Source organism: Falco punctatus, assembly GCF_963210335.1.
Source record: "Falco punctatus genome assembly, chromosome: 2".
Lineage (NCBI taxonomy): Eukaryota > Metazoa > Chordata > Aves > Falconiformes > Falconidae > Falco > Falco punctatus.
Genome location: NC_137581.1, coordinates 22,409,638 through 22,427,927, shown reverse-complemented (window position 1 = coordinate 22,427,927; position 18,290 = coordinate 22,409,638). Strand labels below are relative to the sequence as shown.

At 44.7% G+C, this 18,290-nt stretch overlaps 2 protein-coding genes across 10 annotated transcripts in view; one reads left to right on the top strand and one right to left on the bottom strand.

The window, feature by feature from the left end:
• Positions 1–9,386, bottom strand: part of CDK8 (cyclin dependent kinase 8) — a 90,897-nt gene extending 81,511 nt beyond the window's left edge. For 2 of the 7 annotated variants that reach the window (XM_080376419.1, XM_080376418.1), the window contains exon 1: positions 1,852–1,990. Coding sequence is in view for 3 of the 7 variants with exons in the window: in XM_080376416.1 (XP_080232542.1) it covers positions 1,852–2,579 (728 nt within the window). In the remaining 4 variants the exon portion in view is untranslated. Of the gene's footprint in view, positions 1–1,851 lie in introns of all 7 variants that reach the window. The other 5 variants (XM_080376416.1, XM_080376415.1, XM_080376414.1 and 2 more) reach the window with 5 other exon arrangements.
• A 201-nt stretch (positions 9,387–9,587) lies between these two features.
• RNF6 (ring finger protein 6) lies at positions 9,588–18,290 on the top strand. Of its 3 annotated transcripts, none has more exons than XM_080376406.1 (4): positions 9,588–10,255; positions 13,349–13,558; positions 14,113–14,220; positions 15,431–18,290. In XM_080376406.1, the coding sequence occupies exons 2-4, from the start codon at positions 13,366–13,368 to the stop codon at positions 17,167–17,169; spliced, it is 2,040 nt and encodes a 679-aa protein (XP_080232532.1). In that variant the 5' UTR covers positions 9,588–10,255; positions 13,349–13,365; the 3' UTR covers positions 17,170–18,290. The 3 variants fall into 3 exon arrangements, with proteins under 3 accessions (XP_080232532.1, XP_080232534.1, XP_080232533.1); XM_080376408.1 differs by lacking the exon at positions 9,588–10,255 and adding an exon at positions 10,770–10,874; XM_080376407.1 differs by lacking the exon at positions 9,588–10,255 and adding an exon at positions 10,881–12,369.

The window sequence follows — 18,290 nt, the reverse complement described above, 5'->3', positions numbered from 1 at the left end:
CAAGGAATCCATTCCCCACTTCCCATGGGCAGGCAGGTGTTCAGCCATCCCCAGGAAAGCTGGGCTCCATCACGCATAACAGCTACTTGGGAAGGCAGAACAACCTAACGCTGAAGTTCCCCCCTTTGCTGCTTCTTCCCTCAGCTTTACATGCCGAGCATGATGTCATAGGGTACAGAATATCCCTTTGGTCAGCTGGGTTCAGCCATCCCAGCTGTGTCCCCCCCTAATGAGTGGGCTGGGGGTGCACAAGAAGCTGGGAGGGGTGGGGCAAGAGGCAGAAAAGGCCTCGGCACTGCGTAAGCACTGCTCAGCAGTAGCTAACATATCTCTGTATTATCAACACCATCTTCAGCACAAACCTAAAACACAGCTCCATACTAACTGGTATGAAGAAAATTAACTCTGTCCTGGCCAAAACTAGCACACGTTCCATCCTTTATTCCATACCGTTTACATCACGCTCAAGTACCACACTATACAATACAACCTCGTTCACCACCACCACCACCCTTCCCATCTTTTCAAATGATACACAAGTATCAGTCCCTTAGTCCACAGACCACCCCAGTAAAATGTCCATAAAACGCATGTAGAATGCCCACAAATGAGCACAAAACATCCACTGAGTTCATTTAGCCCATGATTTCAGACTCCATCTGTTACAGTAAGATAAGATTCCTCCTATGAACAGTCTGAAAGCTCAAAATGTAAAATTTGAGCAGAAAAGTAGTTAGCTGACTCATATCAGCAAAAAAAAAAAAATTCACACTGAAGTAACTGTGCTGCAATTAATAGCAGCACATTTAAGACAAGCCAAGGTGCAACCACTCCCATTACAACCATTCTGCAGGTAATGGCTAAAGCATTTCTAGAATTAAAGCTTATGTAAACAGAACCGGGTCGCATTCCAGCCATGACTGACCACAGCCTGCTTTAAAAGTTTTTTGATTTTATTTATCAAATGTAAAAATAATGCTCAGACTTTTAACATACACCTTCTTTAAATGACAGCACGCAGAGCACCACCATGATGAGACCGTAACAGAAGGAAGGGATGTACTGTAAAATTTAGGACCTGTTACAAGAACAAGCCGTGCCTCTCCTGCGTCTTCTGCTCCCTACTTCCCATTGTTCTGCTGTTCAGCGAGTGATGCCATGTCACGGATGAGGGAAACCTAAATGACAGTTTGCTAGATCTTTCTTTAAAACATTTATGCAAAGAAATCCACGTACTCGGGTCTGCACCGAGAACCGGCTGCACATAAAAGATCTTACGAAGCGTTCTAAAGCCCCAGAAGGACCAGCAGGCTTGGGCTCCTGAAGCAGCCACCAAGAACACCCAAAATGGTGATTACAAGTAATAAGTCAGACAAAAAAGCATTAGAAAAGAAAAAAAAAGATAAGAATGAAACCTCGCTCTCGGAGCCCAGAGTCAGGCTGGGAGTGACTACTCGTTGACTCACAATGAAACTCCGCAAAGCGTCGTCCCCAACTACCATTTTTCCCCCAAAAGCCACACGAAGCGGGCCCCAGCGTTACGCTGAGGGGACGGGAGCGCTCGGAGCGACCGCCGGGGAGCCGGGCACGGCACGGGAGGCACACGACGGGGCTTGGCCCGGGGGGGGGGGGGGGGGGGGCACCAGCAGCAAGCACGGCCGGGCCGAAGGGAATGGGGGGGGGGGGCCACCGGCAGCAAGCACGGCCGGGCCGGGGGGAGCACCGGCGCGGGGGGCCGAGGGACACGCAGGCCCGTGGGGCTGCTGGGGGGGGCGACGCGGGGAAACGGGGGATGTGGGGCAGCGCGGAAAGACCGCGGCGGTGGCCGGGGCAGCCCCACGCCTCACTCACCCGTCCTTCCGTTTGGCTTTGTAGACGTGCCCGTAGGTGCCCCTGCCCACCTTGCAGCCCTCGTACTCGAAAAGGTCCTCCACCCGCTCGCGCTCCCCGGTCAGCTTCACCTTGAAGTCATAGTCCATCTTCAGCACCCGCCGCGCCGCCCCGAGCCGCGCCGCGCCGAGCCGCCCCCGACCGCCGCGCACCCCGCCGCGCCCCGCCCCGCCGCGACCGGGCGGCAGCAGCAGCAGCAGCAGGAGGAGACCCCCGAGCCGCCCCGCGGACCATCCAGGGGCGGGCGGGAGGCGGCGGGGCTGCTCCCTTCCCTCCCAAGCCCCGTCCTCCGGCTGCCCGCTTCCCGCCCCGTCAGCTAGCGGCACAACAGCCGGTCTCCCAGGCGGAATACGGCGGCCGCGCTGCCGCAAAGAAACGTCGCAAACCGCGGGCACCTCCCCGACCCCGGGCGCGGCGGGCAGCGCACCACGTGGAAGGCGGCGGGCTACGACCGGCGCCGGAGCCCCGCCCCTGCCCGTCCCGGCATACCCTGCGGCTCCTGCTGTACGCTGGGAGATGTAGTGCGGATGGGGCGGGAGCGCGCCCGCGCTGCATGCCGGGAGCTGCAGTCGGGGCGGCGCGCTGCATGCCGGGAGCTGCAGCCACCGGGGCGTGCGGTGGAGGCCGCGGCGGCGCTGCGTACCGTGGTAGGGACTAGGGCCTCGGATAGTGGGACTAACAAAGGTCATGTGTGTGTGTGTGGTTATTCTCTGGAGCAGTCTGCCAGCACCAGCTGCAGCACGTGGTCCCCACCCGTGGGCTGCCTCGGGCCAGCACCCCAGGCCGGGCGGCTAGAGCTGGGGCGCAGGGCCCAGTGTCGAGAGTCACCACTAGCTGCGGCTGTCGTCGTTACAGGGGTCGCTTACTGTGAATATTAAGGTCTTCAGCTTACACCAGGTTGGCACAGGCAGACGCAATTGGTCCCCACCCGCTCAACATGCCAGACGGCCTGTTACCATGGTTGTAATTAAGACGATTTCACAACTTTGGGCTAGAAACAGGCAGATGCTGATGAACTTTCTCTGCGTGGCTGCAGGACCAAATCGGGATCATGGCACCTAGTATTTCATGCAAAAGCTGTTAGGTTTAGCAAGGCCCTGGCATGTGACCAGTAACTAACTGAGCACATTCCAGTTCCTCTCTTTGGCTGACAGAGCCATAGTTAGCAACCCAACATAAAGCCAGGTAGTCATTTTATAGAACAGAGAGCTTGTAACTAAACTAAATCTATAACAATCTTTCTAATTACAGCCCAGCTTTTGGCATTTTTAGTAATCATGCACATATGCTTCACGTTTCATTTCAAGAATGCAGTGTGGGTAAGTAAGTGGGCACTCAAATCCCTAACTTGGAGACAAAATAATGTAGAAAATGTGGGGGACCTGGTCCTGAAAGAAGAAACCACATTCTCTGAAACCATCTGAAATAATTTCCATTTTAATTTACAAATCTCCATTTTCATTTACACATTAAGGTTGACTCCTGAAAATTGGGGTTAGAGGTGTGCCAGCCTCCTGAGATGACATCACTCAATCGGACTGATGTCAGATGGCCACTGTTGGACCTCCGATGTGTTGCTATGTAGTTGTTAGGGATATTATGTGTCTCAGATAAAGCAATTAGGCAGGCGTTAAAAAAAATAAATGCAACTGAGAGAAGCAGCAAAACTAAATTTTGTTTGCCCAGCAACTCAACTAAATTACACAAGAATATTGCCCAGCACCTCACTACACCGATCAACCCAAAACAGCTCTGGGCAGCCCAGCAGCCCATAAAGATCAAGCCATCTGGAAGATGCCATTCACCTCATAAAATTAAGCCACCTTAGCCCAGAGCAGAGCAATGCAGCTCTACCTTCAGGGACATCTGGTTTTGGAGGCTTCCAGGGATGGCAGGAATCAAGCTTGCATGGCCAAAGCCACCACATTCACCACCTCCTGTGAGCCAACAACCCTCAGTCCTGTCAGCAAGGAGGGGTGAAGTAGAAATAACCGCTGCTCTCTAACTTGGTACTCTTCTTTGCATTACTGATCACTTCTATGGAGGCAACAAACATCCAAAACTCCTTCAGACAGATCCAGTTCTTGCATGGTAATTAATGGGTGAGTTTAGTCTGTCCTGACCTAAAACACTGTACAGTGTGCAGGAAGAACAATGTCTGCTTAGAAAGAGAGCACAAAGGAAAACAAGAATACAGAACCCAGATTTGCTTTCTGAGGACCTGTACTATGCTTACATGTTTACATAACCTGTTTGGAAAGAATTCCATACTTTGACAAACTCCTGAGAAGTCCAAACCACAATAGAAATAATTTCTCTTTCAGATTTTGGTCCTTTTGCAAGAATCTATACAAGTCTGCTTTTCTGCAAATGCTTCTTTCATTAGTTTTTCATAACATTTAGATTATATGCCTTCCAGATAAGTGTAGCTGTAAATTTGTTGCTGCTTCACTGTTTTCACTTCAGGCACTTGTACTGTGGGCAACATTCAGTTTTATGAATTCAGATGGATGGTCCCCAAGTCATAAGATATTTGAAACAGAAAGCACACCTGAATCTTTTAATGATGAGAAATTAATATTGACATTTCAAGGTCAAATTGTGATTCTGTTTCATGGAAGCTTACATACTTTTTGTGCTTTATTTTAGAAATCTGATACAGTGTAATATAATTTCAAGGAAAGGTTTAATATCTGGGTTCGTACTTAAAAAGAAAGACATGACCATGCCATGATCTATTGTTGTTGACTTTCAGATTCCCACAGTGGCCTTTTTAATTGGTAGGATTTCTTATCTCTTACTGCTTGTTTTGTATTCCCTCCTTTCATGCTGTCTCAGAAATCAATTAAAAATATATGCTTAACATGTCCTACTGAATTTGGCTCTTTGGAGCTTTCCTCTTTCTCTTTTTTCCTCTAACATTTGTGGCTTGCTCTATCATGTCCTTCTGTTCCAAGTTTATGTGATTTCTAATGTTTCCTGTGCGCACACACGTTTGACATTTCTTGTTTGAAATCGCCACACCTGTGAAGAAAATCCAAGTTCTTCACAGAAGAGCAACTGTTACCATGTTAGCACCGATAATGTGCAGAGGGTTGGAGACAGTTATCAAAGCAAGCCGTGTCCCGAGAGGAAAGTAATCAAGGAAGGTTCACGTCATTAAACATCTCTGAATGCAGGGAATTGTATTTCAGGTGAAAGCCCTGGGTTGTCTGGGAACCAGCTGAATTGTGCTAATAAGCAGACAGTGCCTGTTGAGATATGGCACCAGATAAAGCAAGTTCTGTAGCTGAGCTGGAGCAGCAGTACCGAAAGCAAAGCTGCCATGTTTGTGTTTGCATGCTAATGGCCATGGTGTCGGTGCTAGAATCAGAGTTTGTGAAGCAAAGCTTACAGCTGGGGAATGTACAACAAGCTACTGTGTTTTGCAGTCTTCATACACAGAGAAAAAAACACAGAAAAGTGTATCTTTTCAGTTTTTTTCAATTATCATCTTGGTATTTTATAGCTGGATAACCTGCAACGCTCAATGCCTTTAGAATGTCCACTTGCTGCACTTGCTAATTTGCCAAATTTGACCATACTTTTGCTTTTCAGAGAACTTTTCATGCAAGAGTGGCTACCTGCTAAAAGTTTTCCATCTCCCTAAAGGGGCACACTTTATAAGTGTAACTAAGGTGTTCCCAGCTTGGTATTGAGTGCAAAAAAGGCCAGTCCTGCTATACATATTCCACTTTTGCTTAGACCAGGAAAAGCTGAAGCCAAGAGAATACAGTGGGTTTTTTTTTTCTTTTCTGTATGTAAATAAAATCAAACTATTGTACTTGCACAGTTGGAGTCTTTTCCAGACACCTTGCCATTGTTAATGTGCAGATGAGTGAGTCAGCTGGCAGCATTTAAAAATGCAGTTTACTTAAAGCAGGTACATAAAGTGCTGGTTCTACAAATAGTTTTGTATGTAAAGCAATGTGGTGGGTTTGGGGGTTTTGGTTTTTGTTTTTATTATTTTGCACTTAATTGTACTTTACTATAAAGTTGATTAACTGCTACAAAGTTGATCAGACTCATGATGCACTTATGTAACACGGCATCCTAGATTCTGGCAGGAGTGGAAATTATTAACAAACCAAAATCAGTTCTTTGGATCCAGGTGCTGTACAGGAGAGCCGTGCTTGCATTCAGTGAAACATCTGTTTGCCAGACTCAGGGCCACCTACAGTAACTATCAGCCTTATTGTTTTATGCTCCTGAAGAAGCCGGAGAATTATTTCTTAAGAGTCTTGACAGGCCTTGAGAATTCAGCCTATGAACTCCTGGTTATTTTTTTGTTATTGAAAAAAGCCAGACCTGAGGAGAAATAAACCCTGATAGTGAATATTATTTTATTATTTTATATTATTTCAGTAAACAGAATCATAGGAATACTCAGGTTGGAAGGGGCCTCTGGATGTCATCTAGCTTAATATCCTGCTCAAAGCAGGGCTACTGTTATCTTCAGGTTGCTTGTGGCTTTTTCCACACAGGTCTTGAAAACCTCTACGGAGGGAGATTTCACAGCGTCCCTTGACCTGACTGTCCCCAGGGTGAAACTTTTTGTCCTTCTAATTGCTAAAAATCTTGTCTCTGTCTTTTCAGTAACCTCCATGTCAGTACGGGCAGGCTGCCCCTTTTCCCTGCTGAAGCAGCCCTGATGCCCACAGCCCCTCTCACACAGCAAGTACTTCAGCCCATGACCATCTTGATGATGAACTCCGTGAACTCACTCCAGTTTATCAATTTTCCATATCAGGATTGTTCTACTGGAGACCCCCAAATTAGGCATCATATTCCACATGCAGGCAAACAAGAGCCACTCAACGGGAAAGTATCACTTCCCAATCACTTCCCGGTAATCCATTGTCTGTGCTGCCACTTAGCATTTGTCCTTGTTGAATTTGTGAGGTTCCTGATGGCCCATTCCTCCCGCCTATCCAGGTTCCTCTGAAACACATCAGCTTAATGATACCACTTCGCTGTCATCTGCATGTGCTAAGACCCAGTTTAAAAAAAAAATGATTATGAAGTTCTGCCTTGCTTTTATCAAGTAATAAATTATAATAGAACGAAGTTACTTTCTAAGGAATTTAAAGGGTTGAAGAGACAAAACCAGATTTCCAGATTTTCTAGTGCAAAACTCAGTAATTGCCTGAAGTTTGCTGCCCTCCATAGGCTGTTTTTATTGTAACTCCAAAGATAGTCGTCTACTATGGAAAGCTTTGCTACAGTGTAGTAGTAGTATTCCAGGAAAGATCTGCTTTTGTTATTTTGTATTAACAAAACAGTGTAACATCAACAAATTCTATACTTAGTTGTAGTGTACTGCTGGGAAACATCAGTATGAACAGAGCATGAACACAAAATTCTGCATTGGAGGACCGGTCAGAGGAAAATAATTCAGTATAAGGTTTCAGTACAAAAATAGGGGGGTTGTTATCTAAAACATAACCTTTTCCGGGTGAGCAGCTTGTATGTGGGCTTGATACTAAAGAAGATACTGTGTTTGATTGTGGAATAATGATTACTAGAAACAGACTATGAGAGGAAGAGGTTCAAAAACAGGACAAAAAATTATGGGAAGAAACTATTTGAGGGATCCAGGCACTACTTTATATACTCTGACTTTTATTATGAAAGTAAAATTGATCTTAAGAAAGGACCTATTTTAGTTGCTCCAGGCAAAGAAAATCCTAATACAATACTAATTATTCATACTGTGGTAAGGAACATGAATAGCAACATGGGTTCTATTTTTTGAGTACTGCGAGCAGGAAGTTGTCATCCCTGGTCTGGCCTCAGTGCTAAGAATATGCTCCAATCATCTAATTTGTCTCATGGAAACAACATACTGGCACAAAAGGAACATAAACTAACACAAAACCTAAACATAACAGGTGTAAACCCTTTTTCTCAGCTAGAATGAAGAAATCCTGGGGTGTGTATTTGAAGTGGGGAGTAGGGGTATCTTCTGGCTACTGGCCCTGAGCCTTTCTGAACGCCTCATGCATTAGTGAGGTTCGCCTTCGCATTGAGACCAGTGGCACAAAAAATACCCAAACTTCATTTATATCTGCAAGCAAGCTTCTACAGAAGTATAAGCAATTTGGATATTCTAGGGGTGAAGTGCTTCTACATAATTAAAGCATCCTTCTCATGAAATCCTCTAATTTTACTGATTCAAATAGTTTATGTGAGATGTGAAATGTGCTCCCTGTCACAGTCTGCCAACTCCAGACATGTGTTGAAACAATCCGCAGAAGCAACACAGAAGAAAAAAGTTTGTGGATTCTGTCAGTGTACCAGCATTTAACACGTGGAATTTCTAAAAGTTTTTACATCTTGTGTGAATTCTAAGGCTCTGAAAATCCAAATGTCTAAAATCACAGCTTGAAACACAAGTTTCTGTGACAGCACTGAGCAATTAATGGCTTATTGGAGGAAACTGAGAAGGTGAAGGGAGATTCCTGCAGAAGGAAAGGTAAATAGAAAGGAAGGAAGGAGAAATAGCAACTCATGGAAAACAAAAGTGTCCCATTTAAAAATGTGGGCCTAAGGAGAAAGAACAAGGGGGGAAAAAGTTATTATAATCTTAGTCCTTACATAATTTATTATAAAGTGCCAAATGAGTAACTGAAGCTGCAGTCTTATGCTGATTCAGTAAGATATAACCATGGTCATTGATATTATGAGGGTACCAATGTTAGGGTTGTGCTGACAGTTGACGTGCGGAATCAAACTCGAGGAGAGTTACAAAGCAGGTATGTTTATTGCGGCACTGGGTGCAAAGGGGATCGCTCCTCCTAACTTGCACACCGTTTCAACAAGCAGTCCCATATTTATTATACGTCATGCATATATGTAAGGTTTCTGAACATTCAGAATCTCCTCCCTCTGGTGCATCTTCAAGAAGTACTTTTCATCTCCTTGGGCAATTACCTGCAGTTCTTGTTTATCTTTGCATACATTAGCAGTCTTTGTTATTTAGTTTCTGTTCTCTTAAAACATCTGCTAGCTAATGATTAGTTCTTCCTTATCGTCCACTCTAAACATGCCAAGCTAATACACGCCCACTGTGCTGGTTTTAATCTGGATCAGCATGATTCCCGGGCAGGGGGATCCACCTTCTTTGGGGTGGGGGCCATTTGAGTAGGAAGTCGCTGATCTATTACTACCACAGTTATTTTACCCTAGCTTGTTTTCTTTTAGCAGTTAGCATGTCCTTGTCAGAAGGCTCTTTATTTACATTCCTGTTGAGCTACCTGTCCCTTCTCCAAGTGTTAAGCGCTAAGCTCCCGACCTTCCTTCTTTCTCAGGTGTTAACGTTTCTGTTATCTATGCAGTTTCTGTCTGCAGCGGAGTTTAAGGTTTTTTTCACTATATCACAGTTGAGAAGCGATGTACTGTGAAATCCTGTGTTACCGACCCTTAAGGCTGACACCCACCAGGGCGAGGTTTGAGGGTTCGCTAACGCGAAGGGGATGCAGCAGCGCCGCGGAGAATGGCAAGTTACGCAAACCAGACACACACAAAATCCCAACAATTTAGTGAGAACTCGCGGCGAGAGAGCACCCGCGGCACCCACCAGCCGGGCGGGCCGGCTCCGGCACGCATGACCCGCCCGGGTGAGGGGAGACGGGGCCGGGGAGTGCGGGCGCCTCCCGCTCCCCTCACGGCGTTCGCGCTCGGCCGCCCGCAGCCGCCCCGGACACCTGGGCCGCAGGCGGCGGGTCTCGGCGCAGGGCCGCGAGCGACTCCGGCCTTCCTTGTTGGGGCAGCGTGCGGCCGGAGGGCTGCGCATGCTGGGAAAGGGCTGAGGCCCGCGGACCGGGTCCGGCAACGGCCACAGGGCCGGGAACAGGGCCAGGGACCGGGCCGGGGACCTGGAGAGGCGGAGCCCAGCCCGCACCCCCATCCAGCCCCCGTCCGCCCGCGCCGCAGCGGCACGCATGCGCGGGAGGGGGCGGGGCTTGCGGCGGGGGCCGCCCTCGCGCGCTGGGAACGTGCGGGCGCACCGCAACCGGGGCTGGAGTGCGCCGCTCGCACACCCAGGGCTCGGTTTCGTTCTGGCGTAGGCGGCCGTCGCTCCTGCCGCCGGGAGGGAAGGGGAGCGCGGAGCGGGGCCGATCCGGCCCGCCCTGGTCGGCGCCGCGGACGGCAGGCAGGGACGGGCTCTGGGGTTTCGCCGGCCGCGCTCTCGCCAGACCGGCCCTGGGCCAGACGGCAGCATGGACGCCTCGCCGGTTTGTCGCAGCGGGTGATGCCGCTCCCCGGCGGGCGGGGGAGACGGGGGTGTGGGCAGCGCTGGAGGGAGTCGATCCGACCTGTGGCGGTTAGTGGCGGGGCCCTACCGGGGAGTCTGGGGAGGAGAGAAGTGGGAGGGCGTGTGCTGCCCTGCTGTGTCGCGATTGGTCGGTGGCCGCCAGCTGGCCAGGTAATTGGGCGGGAGCCGTGTCAGTCACTCCCCTCAGCCTCCCTTCCCCCAGGCGTTTGGCAACAGGCGCTGTCTGGGGTGTCCGGGCCGGCGGGTTGCCGCTCCCGCCGGGGTCCTCCGCCGCTGCCTGTCCCGGGTTGTGGGCCCCGGCCCGTGGCCGCCCGCGGGGTGGCCGGAGGGCGGGAGCCGGCGCGGCGCTGGGATCCGCAGGCCCTGCCGCCGGCCTGGGGGAGGCGGGCGGCCCCAGGCCCTGGCCTTGCACCTCCTGGGCGTCCTGCGGCCTGTTTTTTAATTACCTCTGATTTTTCCTTTTGTCCGGCTTTCCTGCCCCCTCCTCTCCTTACTTAGGCTCTGGGGGAATTTCTGGGTTTGGGGGTTTTTGATATTTTTTTTTTTTTTTTTAACTTAAGTGAGATCATCTTGCCTGGAGGCTGCAATGTGACAGAAATGCTAAATAGCCCTGTCGTTCAGCGAGGCTTCCTCATCTAAACTCCGTAGTCGTCTTGCTTGCGATCAGGTGGTAGTCTTTCAGAAGATGTGTACCTAATTGAATTGGGGGTAGTAATTCATGGAAAGAGGCCAAAACCTAAAAGCGTAAGGTGTATGTTGGTTAGATAAAAATGAATTTAAATCTTCAAGAACGGGCCAGAGTAACTAGAAATTAAGAACTGAAGGAGTTAGTCTTAGGTTGGGAGCTCTAGAAAACATAGACAAACGGTTGGCATTTGGCCCCTGTTTCAAAGAAAAGTAGGAGTAATCCTGACTCATAACTGGATTTCAACTTGTTACATCGTAGCAGTTAATGCCCTTAAACTTTTCAATACTTTGAAATATTTTATGTGCTCGAGTACTTAATTTTGATGCAGTTAATACCCTCCAGCTTTCTCACTACTCTGAAGCATTTTAAGTGCCAAAGTACATAGTTTGGGTGGCGTTTGATAAATGTGGTTAGTAGTTGTCATCTGTGCAGTTATGTTAAACAGATGGGACAACCGAACGCTTCACACTTCTCACTGTTTCTGAGTGAATCATTTAAGGAGTGTGACTAATCGTCCTACCATACAGTTGTCAACAAAACAGTAATTTTTTTCTACCACCCACAAAATCTGAAGAAAAGATTACCAGATTTTCTATGGATGAGAAATGAAAAGTAAAGAACCTCTCTTGATCAACAGTTTATATTTAGATTGAGGGGGGCTGCATGTAATGGACTTTTCATCTTAAGAATTTGTGTGTGGGGGGTTTATTTTTAATTTATTTTTTTTTCTTCCTATGAAGCAATGTAGTGATTGGAAAATGGAAAATCTGTTAACTTACTATGGTCATTGTCAGGCAAACAGTAACACACTAGTTGTTTTAAGACTTTCATCTAAATAGCAACCTTAGGTGAAACTAAATTAACTTTATCTGACCTCTTTCCCCTCCCTGCTTTACCTGTGTCAAGTTGTAAGTCATATAGGACAGAGGCACTTTAATGTTCAGTACAGTATGCATTTTCATGATAATAGTCAAGTGATGGGCGTCATCAGGGTAATAATAGTGCTAACTGTGTTGTTGGGGGTGTGGAGGGTTGGAATAGCATTTGCTTTGAGGAAACCAGGGTAGCAAGACAAAAAGAGCTGGCTGAGAAACTTGTGTTTAGAAATGTGACATGAGAAATGGCCTGATTTGAACATAACCCTTTTGGGAAATGGAAGTCAGCAGTTGCCTACAGCTTGTGAGGCTGATCCAGGAGGGCAACAGTAAATGTAAAACCCCTGCAAATATTATGGGAATAGAAAATGTCTTGAAGGGGAGAGACTCATCTTTGATTTCTTTTAAGTGAGTTAAAGCGTTTGGAAGGAACTGTTAAATACATCAAAATGCAGTATTTGACACAGGAGGCAGATGAGTAGAAAGATTGATTAGGAATAGAAGTTCCGTTACCTATGGGGAGGAGAAGTAGCATATGGGGTGAAAAATGAGGAGACCAAGGATGCATCAGAGTGGATCCCACAGAGAACGTAAGAAAGGTATATTAAATGTATGCCAGCTTCTGCTGTTGGAAAATACATTTTCTGATTCTTTATATCTGTTGGCAGCATTGATAAAGATCTGCTCTTTATTTAATGTATATCTAACAGTTACTTAGTTTGGTCTGTTTGTTGTCTCATCACCTTTCCTGTGAAGATGAATTACCGATCAGGAGTGTGCTGAGAATGCTGATGATGGAAGGTTAGCCATGCCTTCTGTTAGTCTAGTCCTACAGGTTGAATATTTTGAAAGTGATGGAGAAATGTGGGTAAAGTATAGCCCTTTCTCTTTTATACCAGTTTACTCTAGATGGGTATCCCCCCTGATAGCTAATCCTTGGATTAGAGAGTGCAAGGAAAATATACAAGTGATGTAAGAATGTCGAAAAAACTCAGTTCCACCAAAAAAGAATCTGTAGGCTTTGTGCTGTGTGAGGGGTAGTACCGACAGAGATACTTTTATAGTCTTACCTGCTTATCAGTAAATGTTTTAAGTGGAAGATAGTCTTCTCTAAAGCAGTAGTTGTGGTTGTCAGAAGTCTATACTGGCTAATTACAGTCCAGTAACTACAGCACAATGTTTTCAATGGCATTTTAGCTTTTAAAATACTCCATGCTGCTGTTGTGTTTTACTTGAGAGAACAGAAATAGGTTTAATACTTCAACTTTCTAGAATGCGTTATTTTGCTAAAAAAAATAAAAAATAAATTAGCATTGGTTTTTTATTTTAAAGTTTCTGTACCGACTGGTATGTCCTTTCAGTAAGCACAGGGAACTTACAGCTATTTTTCAACAAGCTACAAGCAAAACACTTGCATAATAAACTACACGACTTGGCAAATAACATGGAGCTTGGTTTACCTTAATAATCTTTAGCTGTTGATAAACTATTTCATGGAAATGCTGGGAACTTTTTACTGCAGATAAGGTAAGTTCTTACTGGAATGTCTGTGAGGTCTAACCTACTGATTTTGTTCAGGACAGCCTGGCATTATCATGGATCGCTCCAGGCACCGTGCAGGAAATGGCAATGAGCAGACTTCTTCACAAGAGCGTAGTCATGGTGAAGATGAGAGACAACGACAGCTGGAGCGCCTCAGTAGGGAGGAGGCCTATTACCAGTTCATTAACGAGCTCAATGAAGAAGATTACAGGTTAATGAGAGACCGAAACCTGCTTGGCACTCCTGGTAAGATGTGGATACCTTCAGTAGAAAAGATGTAATGTGAGGTAACACTGCTGCTTTCAGACACCACATGTGGTTGTATGGCTCAAGTAGCCTGACTTCTATGGCTTTGTAGAAAGCAAAAACCTCTCCATTTCCATTAAAAATTAATGATCTTCAGTAAAAATTAACTTAAATAGATACTAAAGCTGAAAAAAAAATGTTACTCTTTCAAATGCAACATCATCATGTATGGGAAATATCCAAACAATATCTGACATTAAAGTATATCTGTTGGTATGGCAATTTTGGAGGCCTCTGAATTGTTATTGGAAGTTGGTGTGCTCTTGACACACATTCTGCATCTTTTCTTCCACCCTAGTACCTACTTCCTCTGTTATCTGTGTACCTGTTAAAATCTCACAGTAGTGCCATTTTCTTTTTGGTTTCATTAATTTTACCTTATTTCGGAAGATTTTAATTCAAGATAGAAAATATTGTTATTTCTGCATGGCTGTATTGAGCCAATAATAATAATGTCTTATCTAACAGCATTATCAAAATGTAAATTATTTCAGGGGAAATAACAGCAGAAGAGTTGCAGCAGCGCTTGGAAGGGGCTAAGGAGTGCCTGACATCACAGAGTGATCTGAATAACAGAGAACGTGAAGGTAGAACTGTTGGAGGTAAACGTTCTTCATTTGTGTATATAGTATGTGATGCATAAATACTGTCCTGTACAGGTATTTAAGATAAATGCTGATGGATTTCGGTACCAGCCATTTCAAGTCTTGTTTTTTCATTGTGCTTCTGTGGATTGTTTTAAAAGTAAGAGATTTCCTAATGATATGAAAACAAACTTGAAATACTTAATGAAAACTGATTGTCAACCACAGATGACTTTCTTCTCTTTTCCTGGTTTCCTTTTGCTAGTTAACTTAATAGCACAAAAATAATTTTCATTCTTGTAATTCTTAAAAGGTTTTATTGTATATTAGAGAAGCTGGAACAGAGAAGGAGTTAGTAGGAAACAGTTAATGTCTCCACTGTTCTGTTAGTTTTGTTGTTTTATTTCTGTTTGTTTTAATGGAGTGAGGCTTGTATTATGTGCACTGACTGTCTTCAGTTCTCCAGCAATATTAGCTTAATAATTTGGCCAGTTCTGGTCAGATTTAGGAGAGGAATAGGCAAGTCAGAAATGAAGACACCAAAGTTCTTGCATATTTCATGGTAGAGGGAGATGATGGAGTAGGGAAAGCTTAATCTGATCCCTTTAAGGGAAACCTTCACTGTGATCATGACCTTTGGCTTGCTTTATACACAGTACTAACCACAACTGTATCTGTTCTTGCGCTCGTAGTGGGAGGACATTTGGGTACAGAGCTGTGGATATTGTAGTAGGAAGAGTACTAGTTGCACAAAAGGAGCAAATCTGTCAAAACCATGCTTCATTTATCCCACTACTAATAGAAAACAATTTTTTAAAATGTTTTCAGAAGTAAAATGAATCTATTGTACTTTTCCTTGTTTTATCAAAATTAGTTCACTAGGATACCTTCAAATTGATAGCTTAAGTGAGGGACACATATTGGACAAATACAACTTAACTTTGGACTGCCCAAATCTGAACACTTTCTCAGAAGAGGCCATCTGAACATATCAGTTTATTTGTGTATCTGCTAGTGAGACAAGAATTCTAGGCTCAACTGATGAGTTTTGCTGACTTTTTTACATACAGCATATTTTCAGCGATATTATGTTACCGTAGCGATGTAGCTATCCGGCTACTCTGTCATTTCTGAAGTCAGGGCCCAGCAAGCATAGAGGATTTGGAGTGCATCGTAGTATGCTGAGCATGCAGTTGTTTGAATGTTTGCAATTCTTTGTTTCTCTCAGATTCTGATGTCCTTGGAGAAAACTCAAATGGTGACTCCTTGCTTGAATGGCTGAACACGTTCCGTCGCACAGGAAATGCCACTCGCAGTGGACAGAGTGGGAACCAAACCTGGAGAGCTGTGAGTCGAACAAATCCAAACAGCGGGGAGTTTCGATTTAGTCTTGAAATCAATATAAATCATGAGCATAACAGTTTTGAAACTACTGGTGACGAGTATGTGGGTATAGATAGTAGTAGCAGAATGTATTTAGAAAGAAGACGTTCAAGAGCTGTCAGTCCAGCAACCCCACGAACGAGGAGCAGGACTGCAAGAGCTGCCAACAGTGAGGCCTCAAGCACTGCAAGGACCAGGTCTCTGAGAACTTCTGTGGCACAATTGCCTGAAGCAACCTCTCATCCAGTCTCATGGAGGCTCAGGAGTAGAACGAGGGAGTTGAGAGGCCTTTCGCAAACAAATGCTACACATAATAATTCTGCAGCTAGCAGTGAACAAAGAGGAATGCCAGAAAGAGGTACTTCTACGGGAGTCACGAGAGGTAGAGCTAGAACTAATGTTCGGATGAGTGCAAACCAAAGACTAGAAATTCTGCGGCTGAGGTCTACTTTAAGTAGTCGAAGCCGCTCTCCACTGCAAAGGCAAAGTGATACTGTTCGTTCTGAGGAACATGGGCAGAGGCAGGACAGAAACACACAGCAAAGCAGTAGAAATAGAAGACAAACAGCTCAACCTTCTCCACAGTCTGCTGAAGAACAAGCAAGAGGTAATACTCAGACTCCTCTACTTTCCAGTGTAGCCCCATCCTTGGGTATAACTTTGGAAGAGGAGGAATCTAGTAGGCCAGTAGCTGCTGTTAGAAGGCATCCAACAATTACATTAGATCTTCAGGTGAGAAGAATTCGTCCTGGAGAAAACAGAGATCGGGACAGTATTGCCAGTAGAACTCGTTCTAGAGTAGGAATGGCAGAAAACATAGTTACCTTTGAAAGTGACAGTGGAGGATTTCGGCGTACAATATCGCGGTCGGAGCGTGCGGGTATTCGAACCTATGTTAGCACTATACGGATACCTCTTCGTCGGATTTCAGAAACTGGGCTTGGTGAACCTTCATCAGCAGCTCTTCGATCAATCCTTAGACAAATTATGACAGGCTTTGGAGAACTGAGTTCTTTAATGGAAACTGAATCTAACTCAGAAGTGCCAAGAGGTGGTCATCACTTACCGGATGTACAGTCAGAGCAGAATAACTCAAGTTCAGCAAACCGTAGCAGTGATCCAAGTGCGGTTTCATCTAGAAACGGGCATGCAGTGGAAGGCAACAGGGAAACAAATGGACAGAGCAATGATATTCAACGCTACGGGCGCAATAATGAAAACCAAGATAACAGGCAGTCTCAAGATGCGAACAACCTAGTGGAAAATGGAACACTGCCCATACTTCGACTTGCCCACTTCTTCTTGCTGAATGAAGATGATGATGATGATCATTTAAGAGGTTTAACCAAAGAGCAGATTGACAATCTTTCTACCCGAAACTATGGGGATATTCACACTGAAAATGAAATAAGTAAAACATGCAGTGTTTGCATTAATGAGTATGTAACAGGGAATAAGCTAAGGCAGTTACCTTGTATGCATGAGTTTCATATTCATTGTATTGATCGCTGGCTTTCTGAAAACTCCACTTGCCCAATTTGTCGGCAGCCTGTATTGGGCTCTAATGCCACAGACAATGGCTAGAATTAATTATATTGCTCAGTACTCAAGGATTTGCTTCTGCTCTATTTATGATGAGCCAGATGAAATGAATTGACTTACATAGGCGTCCATTTGTGTGGGGAGTTTTGTTAAATTTGTTTAAAAATAACAGGAAACTTGTCTAAATAACAATGTAAATACTATTTTTCTTCAAGTGCAGATCTAGGAGTACACATAGAACCAAATGATATCGGTAAAGTTTATATTTTTTTAGGTAATTTTGTTATGCCAAGCACTTTTGTAAATACAGAAATGCAATAGTTAATCAGGCCTGCTTAATGTATGGGTTTTTTTACAGTGTAATGGACTCACTTTATTTAGATTACGAATTGTTTCACACAGACCCACCACTGTGTTGAAAAATTAGTGTCTAAATAGCCATTCATTAGCTTTTTGTTCTAAGAACAATTTCTTTTACTAAGAGTTTCTTGCTGGACATGTTTGCTAAATATATTTAAGTTACTTGAAGTGCTCATTTGAATAGACTATATTTTTTTTAACATTGAAATATCCTTTCCAAAAACTTGCCAATTTGGTTCTATTTAAAAAATTTTATGGCTATTTTTGCATGTGTTTTTACACAATGCTTAATGCTGATGAGTTCGTATTCAAAAGTGGATGGGTTAGTGACATTATAAAATGTACATAATTAAATGCTGTCTTTGACAATCTGTCTTTTTCAATGCAGACAGCAATCAAATCAATGATAATTCCAAGAGGGTGTGTCTTACTGAACATGATATTTGCTCAAAGAGTAGAGTACTGAGAAAGCCTTTTCACTCTTCCAAGTTACTCAGTTGATGCTCATGGGTTTTTAACTGCCTTAGTTTAAAGAGGGAAATACTTCCTTGACCATTGTATTGTCTACAATATGCATGATTTGTGCATCCTACTCAGAAAAACAAAACAAAGGCTTGAAATGTTTTTTGTACAGAAATTTAAGGTACACATAAAATATTAGTCCTCTTAAGTCTGAGGACCAAATGGCAAAAGACACTAAAAAGACAAAACAAGCTTCCCTTAAAGTCCCCAGTTTACTGTATAATTAGATATTAAACTTTATACCAATAACTTACAAAGAAATAAAGTTGTGAAGTAAATAA